This window comes from Myodes glareolus, chromosome 27 (genome assembly GCF_982192425.1).
Source record: "Myodes glareolus chromosome 27, mMyoGla1.1, whole genome shotgun sequence".
In the NCBI taxonomy this organism is placed as follows: Eukaryota; Metazoa; Chordata; class Mammalia; order Rodentia; family Cricetidae; genus Myodes; species Myodes glareolus.
In genome coordinates, this window is record NC_142052.1 from 23,860,627 (window position 1) to 23,881,222 (window position 20,596).

The 20,596-nt window shown below is 44.1% G+C and overlaps 1 protein-coding gene across 6 annotated transcripts in view; it reads right to left on the bottom strand.

The window, feature by feature from the left end:
- Nucleotides 1-20,596, bottom strand: part of Dlgap1 (DLG associated protein 1) — an 809,700-nt gene that overhangs the window by 299,048 nt on the left and 490,056 nt on the right. For all 6 annotated transcript variants that reach the window (XM_087902307.1, XM_087902304.1, XM_087902303.1 and 3 more), the window contains exon 5: nucleotides 3,358-4,398. In XM_087902307.1, coding sequence (XP_087758433.1) covers nucleotides 3,358-4,329 — 972 coding nt within the window. In that variant the 5' untranslated portion in view covers nucleotides 4,330-4,398. The remainder of the gene's footprint in view (nucleotides 1-3,357; nucleotides 4,399-20,596) is intronic.

Genomic DNA, 20,596 nt, shown 5'->3' on the forward strand with positions numbered 1-20,596 from the left:
CCTTGTTTCCTAGTAGATGAAAGAGGCTCCGGAATCTGAAGGATGGCTCCAGCAATGTCACCAGTTAGTGGCAAATAGGGAAGAAAGCCCAGTGTTCCTGGTGGAATGGGCTTGCGCTGCTCACTAGACCTAGTGATGGGGATGTTAAGAACGAGTGTAACTCTGGCTTTACGTCACCTCCTACAGCAATATGACTAGAAGACACAACAAAACAACTCTTTTTCTTTCTCCAAATTGGTTTTTAGGAAGAGCTTATCCACGAAATTATTTCACAAGAGCTGATGGGAGCTGGTGAAGCCTATTTTCTGAGAAGAGGATCCACAGGATGCCTGATTCTTTCTCCCTCCTTCTAGAAGCAAGAGTACTGTTGGAACTCGGGTCTCAGGAGGCATCTCCCAGGCCCCCTCTCCTGGGGATATCAGTTCTTCCCTCCCTCCCATTCTGTCTAAGAACAGCCCAGCCTCAGCTCGGGCAGGAAGAGGCACAGTTCTCCATGTGGCTTCTTTACTAACATGGGAACACAGATCAACATTATGTTTTCAGCTTGAAGTCCTTGTGCAGGATAGGAGCACAATAAATGTATCAATGCAGATTTCCGTGTATGTTCAAAAGGATAAACGAACATGTTTCAGGATTAAATCTTGCCCAAGACATGAAAGAAAAGATTAACTTTTAAACAGTTTCAAGTTAAAAATAATAATAAAAAGGTTCCAGTGTTCCAGGTGCAAGGTAAGGATGGGATAGAGGGAAGTGCATATGAGATTTATTATAACTATTGTTTCTTAAATATATTATTAAAAAACTAGTCGAAGGAAGGTAACCAATGTGAAGGTAGAGGTTTCTCATCACTGAAGATGAGGTCCTCTGATAGGACTCTATCAAATTCCATGCTTGGATTTTAAACTTTTCATTCTGATGTTACTGCAGAATGTTCAAAATTATTATTTCGAAAACTCTCCTTCCTCACTCTCCTGCTTAGCTTTGGCCTGAAGTAGGAATAAGCCCACATTTCAGTCCTACAGCCTCCAGGTCAAAGTCCTTCCACATTTCAAAGCCTCATTTTCTTCTTTTGTGGGTGGTTCCCCTCGAAGATGGAACACGCTCAGCACAGCGCCTGGCACACAGTGGCTCTGCAGCTGACACCCATCTTTCTACCATGGCACACTTCACCATTTGGGGACTTTCACTTTAGACAGGCATACAAAAGAAAGAAAAATGAATTTCAGGGAGGAAGAACATAAACTATTGTACAAGTACATGTGAGAATTCTGTTACTAACAATGGTTGGCGCTGGATCTCTGGGCAGCACCCTTCTTAAGTGTATTTCTTCTCCTTTCTCATCTCCTTCCACGACTTACAATAGCACAGAGAACAGTCATTAGCATCAGAGCCTTTCCATAGAAAACATGCTGATTTCTAGGGCAACCATGCCTCCTTACTCAGCCTTTTGTCAAGACATTTCTTTCTTAAAAATCAGAGTACTTCATTTTCAATACTGGATAAAATTTATGTGCTTAGTGGACTGAGCCCCCAAAGTCCAGTTGGAGAGTGGGAGGAATGGGAATATGAACAAAGAGGTCAAGACCATGATGGGTTCACCCACTGAAACAGTTTATCCGAGCTAATGGGAGCTCGCCAACTCCAGCCAGACAGGGAAGGAAGAAGCATAGGACCAAACTAGTCCCTCTGAATGTGGTTGACAGTTGCATGGCTGGGGCAGACTGAGGGGCTACTGGCAGTGGCACCAGGATTTATCCCTCCTGCATGTACTGGCTTTTTGGGAACCTACTCTCTTTGGATAGATACCTTGCTCAGCCTAGATACAGTAGGGAAGGCCTTGAACCTTCCAGAAAGCAATGTGCCTTCCCCTCTCTGAAGAGTGGATGGGTGGGGTGTGGGAGGGTCTGTGGAGGGAATGGGGGGGAGGGAGTGGGAACTTGGATTGGTATGTATTATGAAAAAAGACAATTTGTTTATTTAAAAAATAAAAAAGACTATGTGCTTGAGTAATTTCTACACCCTTAGCTTGCAGCCCTTATAACGGCCATTTTGTGAAGTGACTTGGGTTCCCGACCCATTTCTGCCACATGCAGAAATGTAACCCTTAAACCTTTATTTGAGTTCACTGTCTTTCTATGCTAAATAGGTCAGATGATCCTTTCAGCTTGAAAATTATTAATAGTTTTTTGCCCGTATCTATGTCTGTGCACCATGCGTGTGCTTGGTGCCTGCAGAGGCCAGAAGAGGGTGTCAGGCCTTCTGGAACTGGAGTTACAGATGGCTGCAAACCACTGTGTGGGTGCTGGGAGCTGACAAGGTCCTCCCCAGGAGCAGTCAATGCACTTAACCGCCGAGACATTTCTCTCGTTTCTTTTGATAATTTATTTATACACAGCACAATCATGCAGTAAACTAGGCAATCCTATCTTCAGTGGGACATACTAACATGTATTTGTGACATGGTAGCTTCTTCTAAAGTTTAGGCATGGGCTCTGTCCTTGCTCAGGCCTGACATTCTAGAATATTCTCCGGGCTCAGGATAGATACTCTCAAAAAGTTGGTATTTAGCAGAAATAGTTTAATGAGGGAACAACGACCACCTTCTCACTGGAGGAGGTGGTCCTTGTATTTCTTTGGAAGAAGAGAATGGAGATGGTTATGGCATGCTGCTTTTAAGGCTGAGTAAAAACTGAAAGACAAGGACAGTGGGGAAGGAAGCAACACAGATGCCCTGAAAGAGGGGGCATGAGGGTCGTTATGTGGAGCACTGTGTCTTAGGAAAAACACCCCTGGAGGGAGGACAGAGGGAAGAAAACCGCCTGCCGATGCTGGTATTTTTATCCAGGTGAATCTTGTTTAAGACAACTGGAGGCAGAAGGGGAAGGGGGAGCAGAAGCGGAAAGGGAAGAGCTGGCCTGCCTTGGCGGCTGTGTGTGGGATTTACACGCTGACACTAATTGTATTTTACTGCACTGATGTCACCTCTCCCCTGTTGTCCTGGGCTTCTACAGCTGTGCTTTGCAGGTCCTCAAACTGCCTCCTCCTGCCTCCACCTCTGAAGGGCATCATCCTGGCTTTCTGTGGCTAAGAAGAGGGGCGGGCTTGGGATAACCACGGCTATGAGGAAGATGTGTGCACGCTACCTAATAAATCTTAAGGGAACCGGGTGAAGCGGGTAGAATGTACTTCCTGGAATTTTCCAGATAGCTGCCATTAATCCATCACTGAAATGATAAATAATCTGCTCGAGTTCATGCAGGCATTTCAGAATGCAGGCATTTCAGAATACAGCCAAGACTAGAACCCAGGAGCAAAGACCACATAACCGAGGCAGGAGCAATTTAACACTGATAGTACCTGTAGGTACTGGCAGGACCGCTCCTGTTGACAGGCTTCAGACTTCACCATGGCCTGATCCATGTTCACCGAGGCTTTCTGGTAAACCTCTCGGGCTCTGCTCACGGTGAGAGTGGAGGACCAGGCACTCTTCTTCAGAAGTGGGGCATCCAGATTGACTGGCAGGTTAGTACAGGAGCACTTGACATCATTGTTACTCCGGGAGGCCTTCACCGCCTGCTCGCTGATGGTGTTGTAGGCTTCCATGAAGTACTGCGAAGCAGAGCGGTCGGGGCACCTGCCCATGGTCATCACACCCGAGGGCGTGTGGTAGAGGCACATGTCGCCATCCAAGTTGTCATCTGAGCTCCACCAGCTGGGAGAGGTCGGGGAAGCGTTGGAGGCATTGGATCTGGCCTTGGACTCTGAACGCCTCTCCTTGCTCTTGCTGCGCTTGCCATATCTCACAGTTTGCGACTCGTCAGGGCTAGCTTTGCCCCCATTGACGCTCCCTTTGGACGGCCCCTCCAGGGAATGCGACTTGGTGAAGAGCTTCTGGACCGAGTGGACCAGGTGTCGGATGCGGCCTGGGCTATCGCTGCGATGCTCCACAGCCGTGCGCTTGTACTGGAGCGTGTGGTAGCCATCCCGGCTGAGGGGCAGCTGCCTTTCAAATTGATCTAGCAGGTTGGCGGGGATGCGATTCGCCTTGGTGGCCAGTGTGCGTGGCACCAGGGCACTCTCGTCCTTCAGCTCCTGCTGCGAGGTGTAGTGCCTGCGTGGGAAGGTGCTGCTGGCCAGCGGGTCGCTGAAGGGCCCCACACACTCCGCCTGGAAGGAATTCCGCTGGGTGTAGTAAGGATGGTCCGCAGGGTGATGGTCCACGGGGCTCAGCAAGTAGGGCTTGTGGTCCGAGTGGTGTGACAATGAGTCACAGGCCGACTCGCAGGTGATCCCGTGGTGGTGGCTGCGGCTACCCGATAACCCTTTCATTGCTGACCGGAAGCAATCGCAGGGGTCATGGGAACCCCGTTAAGTTCCAGACCCGTCTTGGGAAAAAACCTGAGGGATGAAGAGCAAGACACGGAGTTAGCTCTTTCCTTGGTATAGGTATACTGTTCGTCCTGTGGCTACACCCCTGCTGGGTTTCTGAGGAACTCAGGGTTGTTCCTAAAAGCAGCTTTCATGCATTACTGGAAAGATTTCTCTCACCTCTGTAAGGGCGGGAGGAACTCAGGGACAAGGAAACTATTAAATGCAATCTTACTGTTGTTTTGTTGTTCTGAGACAGATTCTTGCTACTCAGCCCAGGCTGGAGTGCTCAATCCTGCCTCGGCTGGAGAGACGGATCACACTGGAGTACTACCATACTGGGCTGAAATCCTTTCCAAGTTCTTTGACGCAGTAACTGTTTTTCCTTTATGAGCCCAGTAGCGCAATGTATTTTTCCCCTGCTTTTCTTCTTTCCTTCTTTACATGACTATGACCTAAAAAAGATACTCTATTATGTTTATGTGTGGGAATACACATATAGGCATGTGTGGATGCCACCTGAAACCAGAACTTTGGCATCCTCTGGAGGAGGGTGGGATGCAGGTGGTTGTGAGCCGCCTAAAATCAAACCTGGGAGTTTTACTAAGCAGTACTTAGCCTCTGGCCCCAACTCTTTACATTTTAGTCACAAATGTAGTGCATCCAAAGGGCTAGGTTTATGTGGAAACCCTTCGTGGCACCCAGAGCAGAGAGATGTTATGTGATTTTGTGACATCTCATATCTACTTTCCAGAAATCACACGATTGTTTGCTTCTGTCTCTCCCAGCTCACGTTCCTTGCAGCCTGGCTTCATGCTTTGTTCCTTATATATCTTCCTATTATCAACAAACTATTACTACAGGCACAAAGAAAGCATTCTGTAAGTGGGATTAAAAAAGACAAGATGAACAAAAGAAGCCTGTAGTACAGTAAACCACGAGGGTAAAACTTTGGATCATTCTGTCCGCCATCACTTTGTTTGAAATTCTGTAGGACTAAATAAAGTGCCCAAACATATCAAGGTTAGATACAACTATGTATTTATGTATTAACAATATTAACGTTAAATACAAATCCACAAATTAATCAGCTGCAGACAGCAAGACAAATAGCCTGGAGAAATGGGGAAATTTGCCCATGTATTTCTGTTCTCAGATCCAAACGTCCTGTAAACAGAGTAAGTAAGAAAATGCATTGACTGAGTCTCAAGTCATGTCTTCTGGTTGCCATGGTTTGGATCCCAAAGAGCCCCCAAAGGACAGTGTGTTGAGAGCTTGGCTGTTAGACTGCAGTGTCACTGGTAGGTCATGGTTACTTTGGTAGATGGAGATTCTGGGGAGGCAGTGAGGCCATTGGCAGATACTGTGATCTAGGCTCCTTTTAGCTCTTGCTCTTTCTAATTCCTGGCTGCTGTGGGGTAAATAGGCTTCCTCCAACATACATTTCTACCATGGTGTGCTTCTCCATCACAGGTCCCAACCAACCTACAGGGCGAAGTGAGCTAGCACATCACCTCTCCAAGACCACAAGCCGAGCCCAAACAAATCCTTTCTTTTATTAAGTTAATTTTCTTTCTTTCTTTTTTTTCCTAAATGTTCATAAGGAAAGCAGAATGGCAAGAGATTGAGAGGCTCTTGGCCCCAAGGATCTGAATAGAAGACTCTGGACCTCACGGTCTACTTACTCGGCAGGAGACTTTAGTCCCTGCAGTCCGTGCAGTGGGAGCTCACACTGAGTTCATATCTGAGCTCAGGCTGTCCCAAGCCCTGGAAACAGTCTGTGGCTCCAGCAGGGAACTTGATTTTCCTCTGACTTTAACACAGTGTGCTCTTCAGGACCTGGCTGGGGTCATCCTGACAGTCTGCTTAAAACCTTTTGTTTTTCTCAAGCTTCCTACAGTACAAAGATTGTCATTTTAAGCATTGTTCTGGAAAGCTAATTCGAAAATGTCATTTCACATTTTCAAAAACGGCATGACAAATGGCTAGTGAGCACACAGGGTAGGCTAAAATGCGTGCTCCTGGCCTCATGAAGAAAGACATGGACTTTAGAGAGGTCAAAGTTTGCCTTTTCCAGATGACACATGGCATTTGTGAGCTCATGACAAGGCCGATTTTTTTATGCCTCCTGAAGCCCCCTGAAGCTCCTCACTCCCTCTATGCTCCCCCGAAGCTCCTTAATCCCTCTTTTTCCCGTCTTTTGCTGCTCAGGATTGAACCTGGCGCCTTGAACATGTTAGGTGAGTAATCTGTCCCATTTCATGGCTTAATAGTTCAAAACTACTGAGGGAAATTTTAACCAGTGGTCTTTTGAAATTGATTAGTCTACTCAATGATGAAGTTTATCTGTCTAGTCTCAAACACAGTGTAAATACTTAATTATTGATAATGCATGCATCCAGAATTTTCCCTGGGGGTCCATACTGTGATTCAAGTAACTTCTGCTTAATCGACAATGTGACAATATGGCCATACAGGGAAGACTGGGGAGCCATTTCCCAGGCATGAAGGAATCAGCGGATTCAGCGGGGGCAGAAGATGGCAGGTGAGCCATACTCTCGCACCTCTTAGATTTCCACTTTTGTCTCATCGTGGACCCTGAATTCTACCTGCCTGGAAGTTATAGTCTGGGAACTTTGTCTGGCCCAAAGAATATCTACACAAAAATGGTATGTCTGGAGGAGAGAGAGAGAGAGAACACAAAAGACACAGAAAGGCATTTAAGACTTACGATAGACGTGGACCAGGAAAAGCCTATGAATAAATTCTTCCCCTTGAGAGATCCTAATAAAAACGGAAACCCTAGGACAACCCTTTAATGAACCTGAGATGGTAGCAGCAGACTACAGCAGGGAAGGATCTAGTGGGGTTAGATCTACATCTTTAGCACAGCTACGTTGCAACCTGACTTCTGAGAAAGCTCTCTATTAGCCATGGTTTTGTTTTTTCAAATATGGACCCAACAGTAAGAAAGCTAAGGAAACACCTAGGTAGTAGAGTGCTTGCTGAGCATGGGAGACAGTTTGGGTTCAATCTCCAGTGCTGTGGTAAATCAATGAATGCAAACAAACAAGCTAAGGAGGGGGATAGTCCTGGAGGCCTAGACTCATATATGCATTTTAGGACTATACTGAATTGGTTCTCGACATACAAGGTAACTGAGATGGGGCTTCAAGCGTGTCTTCTGAAGCAGCTGAGTCTTGGGTAGATATTTGTACTAAATAAAATGTGAAATTGGTAAGATTAGAAATCAAGGATTTACTCTAACTGTACAATATTATTTCAATCAGGTATTCAATGATCATCTTAATACATGAGCAACATTTTATGGGATATGATAGTACCTGAGGGCAGGCTGAAAAAAATGAAGAGTCCTTTTATGACCATCAATGATGAATTACACTGCATGATGTAACCAATGATAATTTATGTAAATTAAACATATACAGTATGGTATTGACTAAGCTTTAAGTGGGCTATTTTCATTACAGTGACAAGTACCTAAATCTTCCAAGTGGCCAACAAATTTCATCAGGGCTGAATGTAGTCACTCACTTCTTCCTTGTCATTTTCCTCTGTGTCAGGGGATTCCTATGGGCCTTGATCCTCATAGGGTCACATATCAGATGTCCTACATATCAGATATTTACATTACGATTCACATCAGTAGTAAAATTACAGTTATGAGATAGCAATGAACTAATTTTATGGTTGGGGTCACCACAACATGAAGGACCTGTATTAAAGGGTCACAGCATTAGAAAGGTTGAGAAACTTAGCTCTATGTCACGGTAAATAAGGTCATAATATTGGCGCTATACTATCATAAATGTTTTTTTTTTTCTGGTTAAGGTCAAGTCTCTAATGTGAGATTTCTCCATTTTTTTTTTAATGTGGGCACTTAGAGTTATGAACTTTCCTCTTAGCACTGCTTTCATAGTGTCCCGTCTTAATTTTTGATGAATTCAAGGAAGACTTTAATTTCTTTCTTTATTTCTTCCCTGACCCAGGGGTGGTTCAGTAGTTGACTCAGCTTCCATGAGTTTGTAGGCTTTCTGGGGGTATCTGGTTAAGGTCAAAAAAGATTGTCAGCCTGGCTCTTTCTGTAGAAGGTCTCACACTGCCTTTTATCCTCCTTCCATTTTAAAAGGAAAATAGATCAATTTGTAGTTAGAAATTACAGCAGCACACTTGGCCACTTCCTGTTGAGCAAGACAGATGATGTAACATCCTAATGTCAGTGACCATGGATAGATAATTGTGGCGGATACCTACCATGGAGATCTTGAGTTCTCTTTTCTCATGCTTCATACCCTCCTTTTTCTAGCACACCTCTCTCCATGACTCCTGTTTATTGCCCTCCTAATTGATGTTTGTAAGTGGCATCCGTAGGCACCACTATCTCCCACCCGCGGTGTGGCCAACAGCATCAGTATAAAGCATTAACTGAGCACTGCTCATGTGCAAAATCTAGGGCTTGCTGCTGCAAACATGACCAAATGCATACAGAGAATCCTTACTGAAAGGGTTATGATTTTCTCAGAAAAATATGACCGAGGCATGAGAAAAACCCAACTCACGAGTTTCCTTATTTAATACAGTCTTTGAGAAGGAAGTTGTGAGTAGTTGAATTAGGTTTCAATTGGTTGTAACAATTTCTGAAAATAGAAAGGGGGAACTGGCTCTTTTGCCTTTCTCTCTGAACAAGGCTGTGGAGTGTGGTCAACATGTCTCTGGGAATGTTTCTATGGCTACAGTGATTGCATCTAATTCTTTCTTGTTCACTACGACTTCAAAATTATTCTTTGTTGTTCTCTAGGTTCAATTTTGCCCTCAGATCGTATGTCCTGATGCCTGCCTTGGTGGCTCTACTGGTGACTCTGAGACGAGCTGACTGTGACAGGCACATTGCTTTTACTGAGTCCCTGCACCTGGCGCAGTATTGCTGCACAGATGATGACTGAAGCAAGAATGGTTAAGCACGCAAAGGAAAATCTCTTGGTAGGTAATTTGCATGACCCAATGCAACACAAAAACCAACTACACATCAGAAGATGCTGACAGGGAAGCTAGCCCCAAAGCAGATAAAAGCAGGCGATTCCTTATTTCCTTCGTTTCATTTTGATTTCTGTGCACGTCTTTATTTAGAGCTCCTCGTGTTTGATTTCTTTTACATGCAGAGAAGCGTCAGCCAAAGGCCTTTGGTTGCCTTACTAGGAGAGCGTTGGCAGGCAAGCAATCACAAACTGTGTCACAAACAATGTGGGGGAGCTCCTGCCCAGAGTGTCATGCTCTGGCTGAGGAAGGCATGGGGCAAGGCAATCTTTATGGTTTCTTCCAGGGTCAAACTACCTTTCTGACTTTGCTCCATCTGTCTGTGACTTTCTCATGCCAGATTATCACATTGAAATAAGAAGAGATAAAAGATTCTCTTATCAAAAAAGAACAACCTAGCCCTTGAATAATGATCACACTTCCCAGTGTCCCTTGTTGAGCATAGGTGACTAATTCTGACTAATGGACTATAATTGGAAATGGCATGTGCAATTTCCGGAAAAGATCTCAAAAGTGAAGTTCTCTTTTCCCTTACTCTCACTGGAATGCAGATCTGAGGGCTGGTTTAGCAGTGATCTTATACCACGATATGAACACTATCTATTGAGCATGGTGGAACACACACACACACACACACACACACACACACACACTCACACACACACACACACAGTGTTCTCTCCACAGTGGAGTACCATGCCATCTAGTATCTTGTTTCTGTGAGAGGAAACAGACTTCTGTTTGGTTTGCAACACTGTTGTGCTGCCTTGGGCACCAATTTCTGGAAGAGATGGAGCAGCTGAGGCCCAGTCACAGAGGCCATGAAAGCTATGTCAGGATGGAGAACCACACCTTGAGGCAGGGGCACTCCACTTGAAATCTAAGTAAACTAGAGGCATGGCATGACTGCAGGTGTCTGAAAGATTTCTGTGCTTGTTCCTAGGGAATACATTGAGGTAAGGTGAACAAGTTGGCCCAAGGGAGCAATTATTTCATGAGAGAAGAAAGAAGAGGAGGAAGGAACACCCTAAAGGAGCATGGTGATGTACTGGCTAGTTGGGTGCTTCCCCAATTCCTGGTCTCTCAGCCAAATAGGGATGCTCCGATCACAGCCTGAACACATCCCGCACCTTTTCTAGAAAGAACAAAATACCCAAGGTGGAGGATCCAGCTTTCTCTAGCATTTTTTTTTTAAATTTACTTAAAATAAAACCTGGTTCCGTGGGCAGCCTCCTAACCTGTGAACTAAAGAAACACCCTTTTTAAATCAGTACCCAGCCTAACGTCTTTCATTATAGTAACAAAGAGGAACAGGACACTTAAAGGCACACAGACGTTAGTGGGGCACCTCCGAGTACACACTGTGTGAAATACTCCAATTATATTATTCAAAGCACAATGCTGAGCCGCTCTATACATACAGAGTGTTCTTTGGCTTTTCATTACCATTAATTGCATCCTGATCACCTGCGGTTTGATTTAGCGAATACCCCTTTGAATCAGGGGCATTTCTCTCTCAAAAAGATTTGATATTGTATAAGGAACAAAACAAACAACCGAAGCCTTCTACAATTTAGTCACAGTAGGCACCGAATTACAGTAGCCTCCCAAAGCTTGCAAAAGGCGATGTTGTACCAGCTTTCGAGAATCAAACGGAGGGGACGCATCCTTGAGAAAGGCTGGGGGCCATTGTTAATACTGCTCTGGGCTTGCTGCTGTTTGGGCAAAACATCGCAGAGATTGGTAGAAGATTTTTATGTAATTTCTTTGGGCTAGATGGAGGTAAAGGTGACTGTCTTCACTCTGAGGAAACCAGGGTGTCTGCTCCTTGTGTGTCCACTGTTTTCTGTTTCCGCTGGCTTTCCAGGGCAGAGCTCCTTCAGTGAATCCTGTAAACGGATGCCCCGAGAGCGAGACAGGAGAGTGTGATCACCTTGATCACCAGGTTCTTCACAGAGATACCGAAGAGAAAGGAAAACCTTATCTTCTGGGGTACAGCTGCTTCAGAATATTGACAGGGGAGACTAAAAACCATCAGCATCTACTAAAAAAAGTTGAGAAAAACTCGCAAGCTACTTTTTAATCGAGAACAAAGAGCAATGATAGATTAGCACTGTTTTATGGGATACAAGCCAGCTGTGATGGAAGATGGAAAAGCTGCAAACAATGACAGCTAGAGCAACGCAAAAATGCAACTTGGAAAAAGCGGTGGAGAATAACCTCTGATAAAAACGCAGTTATTTTTGTCTGTATTTCTCATAACTAGCTAAAGAGTCTGGCGAGCATGTTCTGGCATATTCCAGACAAGCTACTTCACAGTTAGAACACACACATACACACACACGCACACACACACACACACACACACACACACACACACACACACACACACATGCACGCATACCCACCCACCCTCTGAATCATGTTTTCTTTTATAATTTCTTCCCTTAAATGCAATTGCTTGCCTTACAGAGCTTGTTACGGAATTCTACTCTCCTGAGTTCTGAGGCCTCAGAGTGCCTGCTCTGAGGTCCTTTTGTGATAGGCATTCAGACAGCAGCTGCACTTGGGAATTTTCTGCTACCCACAGCATCTGCTGAGGACACCCTGGCTGGCTCTTTTGAGGCAATCACCATGTTTTCCGAGCTGACTGGACAGTTTGAAAACCAAACTCAAGGACATTTGTGCAGAGGCTTAATTGAGCGAGCCAGATGTTTCCTCTAGAGAGTCAAATGGAAATATCCCCAGTCAGTGGATCTTTGTGAGCACAGCCAAGGACAAGGAAAGGAGCATCTACATGGATGCCATAGGATGTTATCTGCTATTTAAGCTATGGGATAGTGAGGCCACTTGATCTGCAGAAGGAGAGAGTATAAAGAGAGGAATTGGTCTAGAATCTATGTAGCCATGGGAATAAATAAAACAAAAAATGTCTCCCAAATCTCTTGGATCTAGGTAGTCAGTTTCCTGCCCAGTGTGACTGAGATCTTGTAGCAGTTTGTGGCAGAAACATAGTAGCCCATAAAAGCTTATATACACACATAAAGGGAACCCTTATTCAAAGTTGGGGTAACTATAAGCATACCAGAACCACTGACAACGATCTGTGTTCAGGTGGGTACGATGTGAGTCCTCAGCCTCAGTTCCCTTGGCTAAGGTGTCTTCATATGGCTTCACATAACCCATTTATTGAGCATGATACATTATGAACACTCATTCAGATTTCATATCTGCTCTTGGAAAATGCTCATGAGTGGCCTCCCTCTGTGACAAGGAGATGGTCATAGGTTGTGTAGGAAATGAGAAAAGTCCGCCGTTCTCAGCATCTGACAGATTCACGTTCTTTTGGTGAGTCTGGCTTTCCTGGCTTCTACAGTGGTTAGTTAGTGGGGCCCAGACTTTGGCCTACTGAAACACCTTTCCTGCCTTCTGATTCATCGTTGGGTCATTTTCAAAGCGCTCCACTTTCAACCCTAGCTTCTTTTCATTCTTTTCACCCTGGCATCAATTTTTCTTCTCTTGAGGCTGGTATATCCAATCTTAAATTTTCAAAAAACCAAATTCATCTCCACTAAACATTCTAGAAACATGGTAGTGGGCAAAGAAGGATTTTATATCTGGATTAAGCTGCTAGGGTCCAAATTTGACAGACAGAAGTAGCCATTGAGGCAGCAGCCCACATGTCCATATGTCCTTCCAGTGTCTTGGCATGGAACCACATCAAATAAACACACAAGCCAAAAGATTTATTCAGAAACTATTATTTGCATATATATGTGCGCTAGTTACTCTGAAAGAAATTGAGGTTCTTCACACTGAACTTCCAACTTCCCTTCTCCCATTTTTTTTTCCTCATATTTCTTTACTCCTATGCTTCCGGTCTCTGTCAGTTCTCGCGATGGCTTCTATTTCCTCAACCCTTTTCTTTTCTATAATCTTGGCTCAGGAGACACAGCAGGTCAAACATACTGTCATCTCCTCTGCTCTATGATACATTTTACTGGTTCTGGATGATATAAATCAAAGATAGATGTCACCATCATTTTTGTCCTTTGACACAGGCTGCCAAACGTCCCTGGGGGTAGAGCTAGTACCAAATCTCAACTCTATTCTCAACGCCTATTAGGAATACCACTCCACGTATTCTGTTACAGATACCCATTCGTCATTTGTGAAGACTTGTTTGGAAAAAGAACTAATAGAAGCTAAGTGGGTGAAAAGGAATGGGATCTGTGCCTCCAGTAATCATCTACCAAACAAACAATCTTAACTATCTGTGAGCACATTCTGAACACTTTAAATATATGATATCACGGTTAATTCTTAAATAATCCTATGTGGTAGGAATTCTAGAACTCCATACCAACCCAAGGTATATTCTAAGACTTTGGATAGGCTATAGTTTTCCCCATAAATACTTGTATTTAAGTTTAACTTAAAGACTAGAAACAATATGAACCTAACAACCATAAAATACTATAGTTGTTAGTACCTTCAGCATATGATTCTTTTTCCTTTCATTATTCTGTCAATAACTTCCATCTTTTCACCTAAAGAAATCACTTAACCCCTTCTCGTTGGCAAATCTAGATCGCCAGCATTTCTACTCTTTCTCTTTATGGAATTATTAAAACATAAAATAAAGATTACTGTTACTGGGATAACTCAAAACCTAATCTGATATCTGAGACAGTTAATGCATGGCCTGCAATCAGGTAGTGTATACAATATGGACACACGGGATGGAAGGGTGGCTCACACACTAGGTAGGATGAAGCAGGCAAGAAATTTCAGCATATCACTCAGGAAAGCAAACAGGATTTAAAACTCGTGAATTGTTTGTTTTTGACAACTTCACTCAATATTTCATGCAGTTGAGTATGGATTAACCGAAAATGTGAACAGTTAAACTCTGTGTAAGGGGCAGTTATCATGTTCTTTTGATAAAGAAATTGACTTTCAAAAATTAAATGACTTACCCCAAGGTCATTAATTAGTAAGTTTTGAATGCAGAATGTTTTCAACTAGTATGTTATGGTAACTATTCTTACCACTTTTAACACAGGCACACACATACAAAACACAGACACACATACAGATACACAGAGAGAGACAGATACACAATCACACAGACACACATAGAGGCACACACAGATACAGAGATACAGAGATAGAGACACATACAGACACACATAGACACACACACACAAACATATAGACATAAGCACAGAGAGACACAGACACACATAGGCACACAAACACACAGTGACACAGATACACTCACACAGACACAGAGATACAGAGATACAGAGACAGAGAGAGACACACACAGACTCATAGAGACAAAGAAACAGACACACACACAGAGACAGACACAAAGGTACAGACACATATACAGTCTTTGGTAATGCTAACAACAGGCTTATAATATATTGTTCACTATTTGGTTATCCTATTTTTAAACTTTTAATTGCTCCCCTATACCCACAGGTATAACATTCGTCTTTCAGTATGGCCCACAGTGGACAACTCCATTATCTGCAGACAGTTCCCCAGACAGCTCTATCTCCTGTGCCCTCAGCCCTTCTTATGCTCTGGCAATGCTGCCCTTCTCCCCAGATACCACGCTGTGCTCTCTGGTGCATGCCTCTGCAACGCTCACTTTCATTCGCCAAGCAAATTCTCATTCCTTCTTCCGAGTAGGTACAGATATAGCCTCCCCCTGAAACATTACTCGCCTGAAGGAAACATGGAAATGATAGGCCTTATCTAATTTATCATTTAGTTGAAAAAATAAATCACATAGAGGTGGCAATCACAGGATAATACAAGTCAGAATCTAATCAAGCACTGAATCGCGCGGAACGTGCTGCACATGTAATGTGGCAAGCATAACGCTTCTGGCAAGGAGAAGTCTGGAGGATGTGGAAGCTATGGAGGACCAAGACATCTCAATCTGGAAAACCAGAGCAGCGCATGCTTCAGAGAGGAGCATCTTAGGGCAGTGTGGTTGGTTGCTTCTCCGGGCTTTAAAATCACATCGCTTCATATTTCGTGTGGCTTTGTTGGTTTTTTATTTTAGAGACAAGTTCTCATTATATAGCCTTAGCCCTGACCGGTTGGAACTTGCTGTGTTAGACCGGACTGGCTTCAAATTTGTGGTGATCCTCATGTCTTTGCTTCCTGCTGCTGGGATTCGAGGCATCCTTCAGCAGAACGACCCTGCTTGGCTCCTCTGAAGTTTTCAGTTCTCCTGTTGGTACCACCAACGCGTTGGTCAGAGCCTCTGCGGCCCACAAATCTGACATCACTGGGCCCTGCTGCTGGGCTCCTTTCACGGAACTGCTCTTGGATGCTAAGTCACTGCTCTCCATAACGAGCCTTCCCCAAACAGTTCCTCTTCCGACGGGGGCTTTTTTTTTTCTGTAGAGATGTCAAATACCCCAACAAAGACTGACTTGAATGAGGTACATGGGGGATCCTGGGCAGGTTTTTAGCATTAGCAGATCTGTGTTCTTAGCACCTGCCTTTCAGCTTGGAGCTATCTTGTAAGACAAGGGTGATTCTAGATCAGCTAGAGTGGGCTCCTCCAGCCTGAATACCATGAAGGTTATTGGGAAATTTAGGGAAATATAGCAGTGGCTCTATTATTTTTCTACTTGTAGTCTAACGGCATTACATTTCCTTAAGCTCTTCTTGTTACTCCATTTTATGGTACACACACTCTTACAAGTCACGCAGGCCTTCATAGAAACACATTATACTGGAGCAGCACAGCCATGCCTAGATAGCTCTGTGCTTTTAACATTAATCTATGTCTTCTCCACTCAGGACACCACATTTGAATGCAACAGAGGTGGGCGTCAGAATCTGAGAGCAGACCTGTTAAGACCCAGCTTGCTGGGACCCACTCTCACGGGTTATGGGGTGGCTCCCAAGAACCCACAACTCTATGGCAAGGTTTGTACTGATCTCATAACCACCCAATATGGACTGGGGGAAGTAGCGATTGGGTCAGTGAAGCATTGGTTGACTAGGATACGCAGCACTAACGTGCGCCTTTTCTGTTATCTTACTGGATACTATGTCGCCTTTCATCAGGCCCTGGGAATATCTGCTACAAATTATTTCCCTACATGCACCTCTCCCTCTGTAGAACTTGCAGTTTTACCAGGCTTGGGGGTGCCTCACCGATGCTCCTGTTAGACTTCTATAGGTAAGCCACCCCCCCCAAATATTGTATGCACTCAGCAAGCATTAGCCAAACACATCATTAGGAGTCTCTTGCTTGCAAAACACTTTTTCCTTGTAAGTGGCGCTAATTTACAAATAAAACCAGCAGCACCATTCTAGAAACAGAGTATTTTCTGTACAGGTGCCACACAAAGCTGCGGTTTGGTGCTAATTGTCAAGTATTGAGCGACAGCTAATGAAGATGGCTAGCGCCTTCTTTGCTCTCTCATCCATCCACACACAGCCGCTGCAGCTGCCTGGAGGAGGCTCCATTCATCCCTCGCTAGCCTCCTCAGCAGTAAGTCTCTCCAGTTACAATAGCAGTAATTGAGGAAATCACTGCAGAAGTCTTTCAATAGCAGTAATTGAGGACACCACTGCAGACAATTCTCTGTTCATCTCTGAAGACAGGGGCCTTTGGGTTCAAACCTGGTTTCTAGGACAGTTCTGGGGATTCAACGCAGCTTCTGACCCCCAGAGGCTCCTATCTCCTATGCTCATGTGTTGCAGGGACCTGCAACTCAGGCACATGCATGTAAAGTATCTATCTATCTCTATCTATCTATCTATCTATCTATCTATCTATCTATCTATCTATCTATCTATCTATCTATCTATCATTGATCTATCTATCTATTATCTATTTATCTACTTACCTTTATAAAAAGGGCATCGTTTTCTCTCTCTACACAAGTGTCACACAAGTGTCTACACATATCCATCGAAATAGGAGCATATGCTCCATTTCCCCACTGCATACATGGGTAGCTAGCACTTTCAGCAGGGATCTAAGCACGAATTACCTTAGCCAGCATGAGCGTCTGTGGTCAAGGTGAGCTCTGAGCATGTAAGCTGGCTAAGAAGCACTTCCAAGGGCACAGCAGTGTGAATGGCTGCAGCACGGAGGAAAGCAGTGCACTTCTGTGTCGAGGTAACCTTTGCCCGCTGAGGAAATGAACCAAAATCTGGGCCGCTCGTACCCTACATCTTACTGCTGATGTGCGGGGTCGAGGCCTGATTGGACTTCACAAAATGTCTTTTTCACCGCCTCCAGCTTCACTCTCCTTCATTTCAGGGCCAGGTATAGGCAATTGAGCAAGGAGACACCTTCTCCATGCCGCTTTCCTCTCACCTTTAGGGACACCTAACCTTACAACTTGAAAGAGTAATGTTGCCGAGATCCTTGACTGTTGCCACGGTTTGAATTTTTCTTATAGTTTATTTATTTAATTAGTTTTTGGGTTGTATATATGCCATGGCCTGTTTTGTTTGTGGAGGACAACTCAAAGGAATAATTCCTCTCCCTCTACTATGTGGGATCTGGGCATTGAACTCAGGGCATCAGGCTTAGTGGCATGGGTTCTACCCTGCGGAGGCATCCCAATGGCTCCATTGCCTATTTTAAACACTGTCATCTTTCTACACCTTTTCAATGAGCCAACTGCTTTTGAATTATTTAAGTTAGCTCTCTCTCAAGACTTACTTTTGTTTTGAACTTGAGAATTTTTCTGGGTCACTCCATGCATGCAAAACCAAACTAAAGCCAAATAGTAAAACAAATCCAAAGAGAAGTTGTAGAGAAAAAGAGTTTTGGATATGAAAATGAACTCTGCAAAAATGGATAGGAGCCCAGGAGCAGTCACAGCAGGAGGCTATGTCTTAGCGTCACCATAGCACTGCTCTGGAGGCCCCTGCTTCTGCTGTGAAGTTCATCAGAGGCCTAGCTAGCAACACAGTCTGTCTTTCCCACGTGTGGCTGGAAACTGCAGGTAACTCACTGTGATATTTTATCAATAGCTGACAGGGTTGATTTTTCTTATTGGATTCTTTGCAGCTCTTCTCAGGGACCCTTGCTATCTCTCTTGTCTGTACCGATTCCTGTATTTCTAGGGACTGGTTTTCTAGAAATACCATTTGCACATTTCTGAGCAGTATGTTAACAGAGAACAGCTATTTGTACATTGTTCTGTACCCTTTCCAAGGGAGAATCCCTTGGCACATGTCCGATGCTAGGTAGGGAGTGAGCACTCAACTAACACCGAGTGACCCCTTAGTCCACTGAGTCACTTTCAGGTCCCACAAATGAATTAGACTAGATTCCCCAAGATTTATAAGAGGGAGATTATGTCTTTGGGGATGTCTAGTCATCTAGTGTTTCCCACTGCCAGCTGCCTGACTTCTTGTCATCATTCTTCCCACTGTGAGTCAGGTTACAGTTAGGGTTGTTCTTGCTACTTTATGCTCAGTTCTACGTTTATCAACAATGAACTTCACAATCCCCTAAAACCATAAACATGGAACCTTGAAGAAAAGTTGGAGTTGGTTAGCTAGGATTAGGAGTGATGTGAGATTTCCATCTGTATGCTGTAAATATGTTTTATTACCATTGGTTTTTAAAGAAGCTGTTTCGGCCAACTTAGTAGAGTAAAGCCAGGCAGGAACTCTGAACAGAGATAAAGACAGAGAGTAGGCAGAGTCAAGGAGACACCATGTAGCTGCTGAAGGAGACAGACACAGCCGGAACCTTTACCAGTAAGTCACAGCCTCATGGTGATACACAGATTAATAGAAACGGTCTAATTTAAGATGTAAGAGTTAGTTAGGAACACACTAGATTCATTGGCCAAACAGTGTTGTAATTAATAGAGTTTCTGTGTGATTACTCAGGTCTGAGAAGCTGGGAAGTAGAAGAGCCAACATAGCAGCTGTGGGATACATGGTCTCAGGCTCTTCTCAGAGGTGTGCAGCTGACGGGAAGAAAGATCTGGCCTCTGGCCCACGGCCTTCCAGGTCCTACATGTGGCAATATTTTACCACCTACACAATTACTTTATTGAAGGTGGCACTTATGTTTAGCCGAGAAACACTGTCCTTTGTTCCATTTTCTTAGAAACTAAAGGTGGGCTTCTAGGATTTGGCCATAGGAAGGAAGAACCCTCCCTAACATTGGGTGGGGGCAAAATTAACACCCAGAAGTAAGATTTAACTCCTAGACAATACTGAACTGGGGCAGAAGATAATAAGAATGCCACAGCCTCTCAGGTGACCAGCAGAACCTGTAAGCCATTCATAGCACAGTGACTTTTTCAGTCACCCTAGCTACTACATCGTATCTGTTACTGTGCTTGCTTACGGTCCTTCCCAGACTAATGGTGAGTGAATGAAGCTACTCTTGCAGTCTGAATTAAAGCTACCCTAGAGCAAAGACTTCGAGCATCAGTGAGCATGCTGTCTCCACTGCAGTGAGCATGCTGTCTCAACTGCAGTGAGCATGCTGTCTCCACTGCAGTGAGCATGCTGTCTCCATTGCAGTGAACATGCTGTCTCCACTGCAGTGAACATGCTGTCTACACCACACTGAACAGGTTGTCTCTACTACAATTAGCAGGCTGTCTCCACTGCAGTGAGCAGGCTGTCTACACCACACTGAACAGGTTGTCTCTACTACAATTAGCAGGCTGTCTCCACTGCAGTGAGCAGGCTGTCTCTCTCTACTACAGATCTTTCTCAGTCCAAGCAGTTCAGTCAAAGCAGAAAAATCGCTGTCTACAGATGATCTGTTTAAGTAGATGCAGTATCTTTTAGAATTAAATAACAGTTCTTGATCTCTTTTTCTTACTTTTATGGTTAGCCTTTATCTTAAATGGCAAGGCGAGCAGAAGCAATATTCAATTTCTTTGTAAATAATAAATACATTAAAATGAGAGTAGAAATACAGTCAGAGTGCACCAACAGAAAATGACAGTTAGAACCATGGAAGTGCATGTCTGTTTATTAGTAGGGATTAGTGCCCCCCCCCCAGCTCTTCTCATCTTTCAGTTTCTGTGAGGTCTATAGTAGACTCCATGTTTGCTCTACTCCACCTAGATTCTGAGCTTCATTCCTGCCTCCCCCTTCCATTTGACTCCTTCCTGTATTAGTATCATCTACTTGTAAATAC